The 12,717-nt window shown below is 40.8% G+C and overlaps 1 protein-coding gene across 1 annotated transcript in view; it reads left to right on the top strand.

Annotated features, from left to right (window-relative positions):
* CC2D2A (coiled-coil and C2 domain containing 2A) overlaps positions 1 to 12,717 on the top strand; it is a 120,407-nt gene that overhangs the window by 106,087 nt on the left and 1,603 nt on the right. Inside the window, exons 29-35 of the mRNA XM_026648036.2 lie at positions 412 to 615; positions 2,634 to 2,723; positions 3,945 to 4,058; positions 6,978 to 7,112; positions 8,628 to 8,750; positions 10,685 to 10,743; positions 11,290 to 11,467. Coding sequence (XP_026503821.1) covers positions 412 to 615; positions 2,634 to 2,723; positions 3,945 to 4,058; positions 6,978 to 7,112; positions 8,628 to 8,750; positions 10,685 to 10,743; positions 11,290 to 11,467 — 903 coding nt within the window. The remainder of the gene's footprint in view (positions 1 to 411; positions 616 to 2,633; positions 2,724 to 3,944; positions 4,059 to 6,977; positions 7,113 to 8,627; positions 8,751 to 10,684; positions 10,744 to 11,289; positions 11,468 to 12,717) is intronic.

The raw sequence follows: 12,717 nt of genomic DNA, 5'->3' as shown, positions 1-12,717 counted from the left end.
AAGTGTCTGATCATAGTTATGCACTGTTGAATGACTAGGTGATATGTGTCCATTCCAACAGTCCTTACTAAGGCAAAACTTTCACTGAACTTTCAATACCTGAGTAAAGACTGTACAATCATGCTTATTATGTACAACATATATGTGTGTGTGTGTGTGTGTGTATGTGGGAGTGCATATATAAATGTAAAGACAAAAAGCCTGATTCTCCACTACCTTACAACTAAATTTACACCTGTGTAAAGAGAATGGTAAGTTTTTTAAATGATATCAGACCAGAATTTTACATCCACTTTGCATTCACTTTGTGAAGGTGTAAAATAACTGCACAGGTTACAAGGTAGTGGAGAATGAAGTCCAAACTATATGCTTAAAACTGTATTTTTATACAAGTTGTACTATCTTTTGAAGTTTGATACCCAAGAAGATGAGAAGTTGCTCCAAGCAGCAGAAAAGTATCAGGCTGAATGTGCATTGAAGTTTCCAAGCCGCCAATGCCTGACAACTGTAGTTGACATAAATGGGAAAACAGTTTTTATTACCAGATATATCAAACCTCTGAACCCACCACAGGAGCTCCTTAATGGTCATCCTAATAATTCTCAGGCAGCAGCAGTAAGTATTTTATTTAGAAAAGACAATTCAATTCACAAAACATAAACTTAAGACTCTGTGTCTGCGTGTATGTGTGCGTGTTATTTTTTATGTTTGTACAAAAACTTAGATTTCAAGGAAGGAAATCTATGGATACAAAGTAAAGAAATATTGAATATTCATGTTACAAAGTAAATGAACGATAAGATACTGAACAACATCTGTTAGAAAAGGACAAAATAAAAACCTACCGTATTTCAAAATCTGGCAGATGTAAATTTGCCTGCAAATAAGTACTATAAGAATTAAATATGTTTAAAAGACAAAGAACAAAAGAAAATGGAAGAGAAGCAAAGAGAGAGAGACCAATAAAGCACCACCTTTAACAAACATACTGTGTAAGAAAGTTGCAGTACAAGTATTAGGTATATAGCTCAGGCGAATTAGGATGTACAGTTAAACAATGGCAATTCTGCAATGAGTAGGAAACTAAGTCATAGGCAGCAGGGGCATGGATGAAAAAATGGAACAAATATTGTCAAAAGGGGGAAATAGGTAACAGAAATATAAACCGACCGTTGGTGTAAGGTGCTGATTCAGCATAGTCATTAAACATTTGCATAACATTAAGAATGTCCTATGGAAGTCATTGCTTAATTGTGGCCTAAGGGAAGATCTGAGAGCTCTCAGATCCTTTTCAGCATAAACAAAAAATGGTTGCCAGTTTGCAAACTAAAGGTGAAGCTTTCGTCTCTTGAGTTGTTAACCTTTCCATAATCTGTATGTTTCAAATTTTCTTAATCCCAAGGGCCCAGTTATATTTAATAAATACTTTTTAAAAGTCTGTAACAGTCCTTTATTATAGATATAAACAAGACATCATAATGGAATGGTTATATCAAACCCTATGTTTCAAGGCATGTTATAAGCCATACTGTTCAAAACAAGATAATTCAGAGCAAAAACTATCACTTTACTTTTAAATCGATCTGAAATCAGTGTAGGATTTGGCGTGGTACCAAATATACTTCAGTTAAAAAATTTTGAGTTAAAACAGTGTTAAAAGCCTTAAAATAACAAGGTCAGATATATCCTGAATTAAATTAGAGCTTTAGCTTTCATTTTATATTTGCATTTTAATAAGAATTGGCATTTAGTGCTTTTCCATGAACTTTCCATGTTTTATTAATCATGAAAGTGAGCCAAATGCCTTGCTGCTTCATTTTTTTTAAGCTCTGTGGCAACATATATCATGCATCTTAAGGCTTTTTCTTCCCTAGGAAAAAGAGGTACTTTTCACACGTGTTAGCTAATGTGTTAAAAACACCGATTTCCTATTCTGGACATGGCCTAAGACTTGAATCTCATCCAAAGCTTAGAGATGGTCTAATAGTGGAACTTGGGAGAACAGTTTTCAGAATTGTTCTCAGTATTAGAAACCTTGAATTTGTGAATGAGTATGTAACAGCAACCATTCATATGAATGGCAAAAGAGGAATGTAACAGCAAAATAAAAAACAGCTATTAGATCTCTATGTAATTGTAAATATAGCTCATGCCTCAGAAGAATTAATATGTCAGTATACCTTATTATCTATAAATATTAGAAATAAATGTTCAGTAGCTTGTTATCAAAAAAATTATTAGATAAACTTAGATGTACATTTTACTTTAAAGAAACAAAAACCTGTGCATATGGTTTATAGTTCTGATCTGACTCCCAGTCAAAGAAGTCAGCTCAGGCCTTTACAAAAGTCCCCAAAAGGGACCTGTTCCTGCTGAATTGAAGTCAATGGGTATTTTACCAGACAGCAGATGTGAAAAATCGGGACGAGGGTGGGGGGATAATAGGAGCCTATATAAGAAAAAGACCCAAAAATCAGGACTGTCCCTATAAAATCGGGACATCTGGTCACCCTACTTGAGTGGGAGCAGCAGTAAGTTTCAAATCTAGTTAGGACTAATAAAAATAATACCTTTCTCATCCCACATAGTAAATGAGAATGTGACTATGCTCTTTTCTTTATTTTTGTTTGTAGGAGTTGGTGGCTCGATATGTTGCTTTGATTCCTTTCTTGCCAGATAGTGTGTCATTTGCTGGAATCTGTGACTTATGGAGTACATCAGATGTAAGTAAAGGCCTAGAATTTCTTGTTCCTCTTCTGTTGAGAGTTATTTTTCTTTCTAGTCATTTACATTTTCAATATTGAAAATGGGGAGGAGGAACGAGGGCACGGCAGGCTCGGGAGGGGGCAGGAAGGGGTGGAGTGGGGGCAGGGCCTGTGGCAGAGCCAGGGGTTGAGCAGTGAGCACCCCCCGCACACACATTGGAAAGTTGGTGCCTGTAGCTCTAGCCCCAGAGTCGGTGCCTATACAAAGAGCCGCATATTAACTTATGAAGAGTCGCATGTGGCTCTGGAGCCACAGGTTGGCCACCCCCGATGTAGACTTTCTAAAGGTACATTGCAACTTTGAAATGTAAAATGTTCCAATGCCAGCTTGTCATTAAAATTAATTTTTAATTATAGTTCACACTTGAGTAGTGCTCAACTATAGTTATAATATATATATATATATATATATATATATATATATATATATATATAATAAATAAATAAAATACACACACACCTTTCAAACTTTCACATTGTGGTATAAAGCAAAGATCAGTTTTCCTTGAAATAACATGAAAATTACTGGAGGAAGATTAGGTCTGTCACAATTGAAAATGGCTTGCTCATCCTAAATCATTCATTGGTTTATGGACTCAGAATTCTCCAGGAAATGTGTTATGTTCACATTATCATTGCATGCTGTCTGTATATGGATTTAGCTAACAGATGCACGTAGACCATTCCCTGCTGGCTACACATCTGAGGAACTGCAAGCCTCCAGGCCAGAATAATTTACGTTCAGTATGCTTATTAGATTATAACAGAGGTCTACGTTTTTTTATACAAATACCCTTTTTTTTTTTTAAACCAAACTTTACTTCCTTTGGGCATTCACCATTACAAGCAGACATACACGGATCTGAAGAGTGATAGAATTCCTGTGGATCATAGGTTAGCCATGCAGTATATTGATAGCATCTCAAAACATTTTCTGGAAATCTGCAGTGTGACTCAGTAGACAGAATTTGACTCTGATGGTGAAATTCTCTAATCTACTCTACAGATCTCCACCGCATATTCTTCACTCATTCTGCATATGAAACAATGGCAATCTGAGTGGAGAATTTTGGCTGCAGCATATTAGGAAATATTCTTAAATGTTTCAGTTAGGAACAGAATTATTAACTATATCCCAGTTTATTTGTAAATAATAAAATGTGTTTGTTTCTCAATCAGCAATTTCTTGATCTTCTGGCTGGTGATGAGGAGGAGCATGCTGTGCTTTTGTGTAATTACTTTCTTGCTATGGGAAAAAAAGCCTGGCTGATAATTGGAAATGCTATTCCTGAGGTAAGATAGTAGATTTTGTTTGATTTGAATGTGAATGTAATATCCAAATGCTTACATAAATAGAGCATAAACAAGTAAAAAATTATTATGTTCCAAAAAATGGATTGAATTTTCTCTTGCAGACATGATTTTAAAGTAATGATGGTGTGGGTTTAAAAATTGGTGCCACTGGAACCCTGTTCTGGTATCAGGCATTCTACGATCTTATTTCTCCATTAGTTAAGTATAAATCTAATAGATCCCCACTCCTGGATCCATGCTTCTGTGTGTGAGTAGTGGGAACTATTCTCCATTGTCCTTATTCACCATTGTTGTCTACGTGTAAATCCTCTTGGAAGTCACTTTGTACAGGTGTAAATGACTCCACCAGGTAAAAGGCACTGGAGATTCAGGGCTTCTAATTCTAAAGCAGTTAAATTCCTTCAGCAGCATGGGTCATGTTTGTCCCACTGAAGTGCTCGGATTTCTAAGCAACCAGCACTACTACCAGGTTTCAAGACCAATGGCCAAACTGTCTATAACTGCCCTAGAGGGCCTCCCTGAAGGAAGATTACAGGCATTCTACCCTCAGACACATGGGTCCTCAACATGGGCAGAACTACAAAGCTGAGTTTGGGGAAATCCATTCCCAGAATTTCATTCCTTTAGTTTCTCAAGTATAGCAGTATTAGGAAGAGATCCTAGTGCTCAAAATCCAATTAATCGTGTCAAAACTTGATGATGACAGCCCCAACAGGACATTAAGCCCATGTTACCAGGGAAAGGGCAGAAACGCAGAAAGTCCAGGTAGGGTTAATGGGTCGTGGGGCAACTAGCTGTGTATGAGGGATTGCTGTTGGGATAAGCAAAAGAGATATTTAAGACAGCTGTGTGTGTGAGAGAGAGGTGGGTGCTGGAGAGGTAAATGAGAGGGGTATCCGGGGCAGCTGTCTATTGATGTGAGTGCATGCCAGGGGGTGGGGTTTTGTGGCAAAGCAGAGGGATGCCTGGTATTGGTAAGGCCAGTGCCCTCGTCCTGCCTTGCCTTGCTCTTTGTCTTGTTGATGCTGTCAGCACTTCCCCATTCTTGCTGACTGTTAATCTGGCTGGGATCCAGCAGAAACAGGGAGTAGTAAAAGAGAAGGTAAAGAGGCACCCAGTAGTACTTGGTGGGGCTGTAGAGTTATTGCAGAGAAGTCCCTTTAGCTCTGGTGGAATGCATGCAATTCCAGCAGGGCTCTGGGAAGCTATGGGGCTGCCAAATGTGCATCATGCAATATGCAGCACAGCTGCCCTGCTAATTAGTCTTTCATACAGACCTACTTTTTACATATTGGAGAAACATTTTTTTCAAATAACTTATAAAAAGATGCTTACTGATCCTTACCTGAAGCTGTAAAAAGGACTATGAGGAGAGACTCTCAGTTAAAATTAATACCAAAACTTCTCTGATAATTTACCGTGTTGTGCCCAGGGTATTGTAGGGTTCCCCTAAAAGTTGGTGACTTTATATGCTGGAGTACGCATGCTACAAAGCTTTGTTTGAGCCTCAACTCTGCACTTCTTTGTGTATTTGTGTAAGACTCGTTCAAATTGGGCCCAAATTGGTAGTTACCAAAAAACAATACTCCTCTGAAGGCTGATTAGTACCCTCTATGGCATCAGTTGACAGTCTCAGACCAGTTCGTAGGGAACTAATAAAACTCTTGCTGACAGTCTCAGCAAGGAGGCTAGGAATTTGAGTGAATATGGAGACTTAACTAGTTTCTCAGTCTCAGACATCCAGCACAAGGATCAGGCCCACTGACTGGGCAGTGTGGAAAAGTATGCCATGTGTAGCGGGGTGGTTACCCCACTCCTGCCCTGAAGGGCTTAAAACAGCCAAGGAAAGGGCTGTGGCAGAGAAAAGCTAGGCTGATTGGGGAAGTAGCCACAGCTGGGCTATGCCCCAATCAGGCTCAGCTGGTCCTTATAAAAGGCTATGAGCCAGAGGCCCAGAGGAAGTCTCTCTCTGTTTGCAGAGGGAGATGGGCCTGGCTGCAGGGAGCTAGAGACAGGGTACCTGAGTGGAGCAGGGTTGGGGAAAGGCAGAGGAGCCGGGGAGCTCCAGCCTGGAAAGCCCCAGGCTGCGGCCTAGCAAAAGGCAAATAGGTACTGGGGGTTGCCGAGGGCAGCCCAGGGGTAGGACAAGGCAGCAGGTCCAAACCCAACCTTGCCGATGAGGAGTGGCTTACACTGCAGTCTGCCCCAGGGAACAGGGCTAGTTGGTGACTGGCAGTAGCCTTACACTGAGGCAAGGTGGGGATAGTGGGTGGGGGGTTCCCCTGGGAGGGGGAGACCCAGAGCTGTGAGGGGTTACTGCCAGGGGCAGCACCCCAGACAACAGGGCACCGGGTCCGGGAGGGACATGGGGGCCAGAAGTGGCAAGGCGGATCACCGGCCTGCAGAGGGCGCTCCAAGGCTGAGAGAGCTAATTCCTGAGGCGACCAGCAGGAGGCGCCACAGGGGTGAGTCCAATCCCTTACACGATGATTGTTCTGTGGGTAAATAGAGCACTTCAGTTTGTTATGCTCTCAATATGACAACTTTAATCAGCACTACATTTACTTGAAAATGTAGAGGAAAGTGTCTTCTTTATTTTAGTTTTTAAAGTGCTGGGGTGGAAGGGTTATTTGTGCAATCCTGATTTAAGCCAAAGGAAAACTACACACCACTTTAGGGGCTTAGAGTTACTTGAACATTGGTTATGGAGGTTGAATTGGATGAGTTGGCTGTTTGAAGAAAACTACTCCAACCAGCTAGAGAAAAATAGTTCAATTGTGCAATTTGTCTGTGGCTTCAATAATAAAGTGGGTACTGCCCTTTCAAATAAAATACAATACAATACATATTATCTTAGCAGAACTTTTAAAAAATGTTTTTCAATCTTTTTCTTCCTAGGGGCCAACTGCATATGTATTAACTTGGGAGCAAAATCAGTATGTGATTTGGAATCCCAGTAGTGGACGTTGTTATGGACAGTTTGATACTTTCTGTCCATTGCAAAGTGTGGGCTGTTTGATTAGCTTTGATAATGTAAGTGTTTCCATCTTCTCTCTCTCTCTCTCTCTCTCACCCACCCTCTCGCACACACAGAAAATGGTGCTTATCTTTGTCATCCTCTCCCTTAACCTCTTGTTTCCTGGTGGATCAGGAGTTCCTGTATCAGTGCCAATACACTTTATATTAGTGGGTCATGTTATCAAATAGTGATTTATGCCATTCTTGGATTACGTTTCCAGCAACTTAAAAAGTTCTGCTTTAACTGTTGTATAAAACAGATTTTTTCTATAGTTTAAACAGATCGTAAATTATAAAACACTTATATAAATATAGCATACACAAGCAAAAAAACCCAACCAACTAAAAACTGTGCACTGTAGGATTTAATTTACCTACTCTTGCTTAATTTATTTGATTAACTTTGTGACAAACAGCAGGAAGAGCAGCATATGATAGAGGCAAATCAGCATGCTCTGCAAAGCAAAATTGTGACTCGTAAACTACTAAATTTTCAAACATGTTAACAAAATAATGAATAACAGAGAACAGAATAACAATTTATTTGGAGGACTTTCAGAAAGCTTTTGACAAAGTCCATCATGAGAGGCTTTTGAGAAGACTAGTTGTGAGGTGAAAGATAAGTATTGTGGTAAATTGGAAATTGGCTGAGACATTGACAAAGAGTAGAATTAGTCAATTTTCACCATTGCAAAAAGTTAACAGTGGGGCCCCATGGTTCCATATAGGAATAATGTTTAATATAGATATTGATTTTTTTACAATGTGAACAGTGAGGTGGCATAATTGGCAGATGACACAGAATTAGGGCTGTCGATTAATCGCAGTTAATTCACGCGATTAACTCAAAAAAATTAATCGGGATTTAATTAAAAAATGTAATCACACTGTTAAACAATAGAATACTAATAAAAAATGAGGAGTCCTTGTGGCACCTTAGAGACTAACAAATGTATTTGGGCATAAGCTTTCGTGGGCTAGAACCCACTTCATCAGATGCATGAAGTAAAAGATACAGGAGCAGATGTAAATACATGAAAGGATATGGGGTGCTTTACCAAGTGTTAAGTTAGTCTAATGAGATAAATCAATTAACAGCAGGATACCAAGGGAGGAAAAATAACTTTTGAAGTGGTAAGAGAGTGACCCATTACAGACAGTTGGCAAGAAGGTGTGAGTAACAGTAGGGAGAAATTAGTATTGAGGAAATTAAGTTTAAGTTTTGTAATGACCCAACCACTCCCAGTCTTTATTCAGGCCTAATCTGATGGTATCTAGTTTGCAAATTAATTCCAGTTCTGCAGCTTCACGTTGGAGAGTTTTTGAAGTTTTTTTGTTGAAGAATTGCCACTTTGAGGTCTGTTATTGAGGTGAGATTGAATACACAGGAAGACTCTTGTTTCATGTGAATTTATATGGGTAACTCCTACTGTAGCTCTGGAATATAGTGATGACCTATGTCTTACCTTTGCATTGAAAAGATGTGATACATGTATGGCTGTTGCTATTAACAAAGTTCTTCTCTTTTAGATCTGGTTTAATATCCAACAATATGATTCCCCAGTAAGGATAAATTTTGATATCAGCAAACCCAAATTATGGAAATCTTTCTTTTCACAAAGCTTACCATACCCTGGTCTCTCCAGTGTTCAGGTATTATTGTACCAACTTAAGATTCATTTTGTAGTTTAAAACAATTACTAGACTATTTTAAGGGATGGAAGGTGTGACATGAAATCTTCATTCACTATATGCAGTTTTTCTCTCATTTAGAGTGTAAGCCTTTATCTTGCATTTTAAGGGTAAACTACTTGTTGTTATTATTATTATTAATTATTATTATTGTTAGGTTAGTACAGCAGTCCAACCACACCTCTTTAATAATTAGGTCCTAACAGGCTTACTCCTGGGTGAATTCTGGGCCATTTTGCGCACATAGAATTCATGTCCCCCGCAGATTTCTTTGCTTCCTTGCACAAAAATGACTTCTGACAGGGAAGCAAAGGGAAACCGCAAGAGCAGTCACATGCCCCTCCCCAGCAATGTGAGTGCGTAGTTTTGGGCACCTGGAGCAGCTGCCATAGAGGTAAATCACTGTGGTCTGGGACGCTCTGGCCTGTGGCTCTTACCCTGTGCAGGCTTAGCTGCTAGTCCCAGCTGGATTGGGGCAGAGGAGGATGAGACTTCATCTTCCTGTGCAAGGAACAGCCAGGGCCAGAGCAGAATCAGACCCACCCCCAGAAACCTCCACACACACACCCAGCTTGCTTCCCCCATTGCTCCTCAGCCATGTGGGGGAGAGGTTACTGTATGGGGAGTCCAACTCCCATGCAGCTGGACCCCCCCCATACCCAGACACCCTGGTGAGCCCACAACCCCGTCACCGAGCCCCCTGCACCCACTCTGCCAAGCCTCACCCCTGCATCTGGACCCCCTGCATCTGGCACCCAGACCATTCCCAACGAGCCCCCCACACTTGAACCTCCACCATAATGAGCTCCCCTGCACTTGACCACCCCACTGAGCCCCAACCAGCTGCACCCAGAACCCCACTCCACCACTCCCCCAGTATCCAGACCCCCCCAATGACTCCCTCCCCACTCAGATCCTCCCCCCTGTTGAGCCCCCCTAAAGAGTCCCATTCCCCCTGCACCTGAAACCCCCCCACCCAAATTGCCCCACACTGAACCCTCTCACCCTACACCTGAGTGGGGACCAGGGCTGGGCATGCCTGTGAGACTTTGTCTCTCTCGCTTGCTATGTTGGTGCAACTGGCCCGGAGGAGCAGGATCCCAGCGTGTTTCTGGGGCAGGCCTGGCCCTTGCACCTTGTCAGGGTCAGGTGCAGCCTCACTGCTGAGTCCATGTCCAGGGGAGGGTGGCTGGTGCTCTCCCGTCCCTGTGCAGCCAGTGGCCTGTGCTCCCTACTGCCATGCTGGAGCCTCCACATTTATATATTGACAAATAAAATATGCAGAATTTTTAAAAATTCTGTGCACAATATTTTATATTTTGGTGTAGAATTCCCTCAGGAGTCTACAGGACAATATATCAAGTGACAGTATTTGATAATTGATCTGGTTTCATTCAGAATGGATGAATCTCTCTTGTCCTGAAAACACCCACATACGGTCTGAAGCCAAATATGATTTGTGACATTCCTCTGTTAGCTTAGTCACAAGTGAAATCCAAATAATATAGCCTCTAAAATCTAAGGAAAATGTCAAATTTGTCTTTAAAATGTGAACAGGCCAGGTTCATTTAATGTCCGACCCCAAGCTTGCACTCTTTACCTAATCAAGCATACAAACATCCGTGGTTGAAACCTACTGTCAGAAGGGTCAGAATAACTTTGTGTACAAAATTCTAACTTCCAAATGTTGTTTTTCAGTAATTCATTTTTCTGACCTCATGTAGTGCATGGTGAAACATTATGGGCCTAATTTTGATCTCATTCACACCCTTGTTAATCAGGAATAACTGGTGTGAACCCACATCAGAGAAAAATATGGTCCTGTGTTTTCATCTTTGATAACAAGAAGTCTTATATACCAAGTGATGTTTTAATCAATTCTTTTTTTTTATTAGCCTGAAGAATTAATTTACCAGCGTATAGACAAGGCTGCTGCATTAGAACTGCAGGGCAGGTAACTTTGCCTCTGTAAATATCTACGTAACTCCATTAAACACTGTGAGCAGCAGCAGCAGCTCTCCAGTCTGATTCACCACCAAAGACCTTTCTCATCCAATCTAGATTGTAAGGAGCTGCAATTGGAAAAGTGTAACTACTTCTCGGGCACTCCATTAAGCATGCTGGCTTTTTGATCCCTTTAGCCAGGAGTGGTCTCTCCCTTCGCTGTATCTATGTATTGTAAGAATAAGAATTAAAAGTTCAAGTGCCACACGGAGATCTTAAAAATCAGTCCTCCAGCATGTGATTTTTGGAGGGTTTCTTGTAAACCAGAACACTATGGCATTACTGCTGTTGTGTTTATCTTTGAACTGCCTTGGGAACAGTGGAGAACTTACTACCTTAAGATCCCCAGTGCTTTCTGCAACCTGGGTAGTGTGTCTAGAAAAATAAGGTTGAGTTCTGTTTTCTGAGCGAATCATCCAAAATTGTGAAGCCAGAATCACACCTTGAACAATCAACCAGTAAGGCAATTATAACAAGTAGCTATATTTTACTGCAGGATTGAAAAGATACTGAAAGAGAAGATTATGGAGTGGAGGCCAAGGCATCTAACTCGTTGGAACAGATACTGTACCTCCACGCTTCGTCATTTCCTGCCTCTCCTGGAACAGTTCCAAGGAAAAGCTGTAGAAGATGACCACCAGGCAGAACTGCAAAAACAGCTGGGAGATTACAGGGTACTATAATGAATGCCCATGTAGAGCCTGTGTAATGAAACTAGTAGATGTTCCTCACAGTCCAATATTACATTAGTAAATCAAATCACTGATGTTTAATTAACAGAAAGTCACCTAATATCCAAAGAATTGTCGTATGGTGCTAGGCCTTTGGTACAAGACCAGCCAATAGTAAATGCTTTATATATATATATATATAAAAATAGTAAATAGTAAAGGCAGCAAAAAAAACCAACCAACCTAACCAGCCCTAATGAACTTCAGCTCTAGGAGAACAGAATTGCCTAAGTTGAGATTCTTTCCACTGCTCTGGAAAATTTATATTTATTAAAGTTTGAAATGGTTTTGAGTGATTTTTAGCCAGGCTTTTGGGGGCCCTTTGTTTTGTTTAGCTGATGGGGAATTTTAAGTGTCAGATCCTTGCCCAAAGAAGAGCTTCCTCAGACTGCTCCAAAGCAGTTTCTCACTAAACTTTTTATAATTTTTTAAACAAAGCACATAACTCATAATAGCCCCTAACAATTTTCCTAGCAACAGCCAATAACAATTCATTCTTCTTATTAGCAAAGCATTTCTCGTCATAACAATAATAAAATGTCAGAGGCATCTAAACCTAAGGTCAGCTGTCCAAACCGTCCTTCCATTTTGATAGCAGAACTGCAAGCATGCAGCTGCATGGTCTTGCCTCTCAGGGTCCTAAAAATTATTTTTAGGTATGTGATGTTTGGTTTTCAAGTGGCAGTGGCTGAACATACAAGATGGCTGACTGCAGCACTGTCAACAACTCTACCCCAGCACGCACCCCTCCAAGCTCCAACCTCTGAGAGCTCTGACAAAGGAACTTCTGTACAGTACCAGCAAGTGGGTACAAATGCTGCAGAGACAGCATTCCCACCCTCTCCGCTCAGAATCACCATACCCACGTGCACTCTACTCTAGCAACCGTGGGGGGGAGAAATCATCTGGCCCCCACATCATTGTAAATTCAGATGAATGATAACCAGTTGACAAATTATTTCATCTGAAAGGTTTGTGACACTAACCAATGTTGGCTCAGGGTTCCTGTTAGTGCGGGGCTCCGTTGGTTGCAAATATGCACTATTGCTTTTATTGCTATCAATCATATTGTACCATATTCAGTTGGCAGCTATTGAGGTGGCATATTTAATTAGAAATTGACTCTGCAGTTGTACAGCTTGGGGATGCTGTAGCTGGAGTGCAGGACAGCAGCAGACAAGTACTAGGGCTCA

This window comes from Terrapene carolina, unplaced genomic scaffold, assembly GCF_002925995.2.
Source record: "Terrapene carolina triunguis isolate 2854851 unplaced genomic scaffold, T_m_triunguis-2.0 Scaffold66, whole genome shotgun sequence".
NCBI lineage: Eukaryota > Metazoa > Chordata > Testudines > Emydidae > Terrapene > Terrapene triunguis.
Note: the sequence above shows the minus strand (reverse complement) of the source record. Positions and strands in the feature narration are given on the sequence as shown.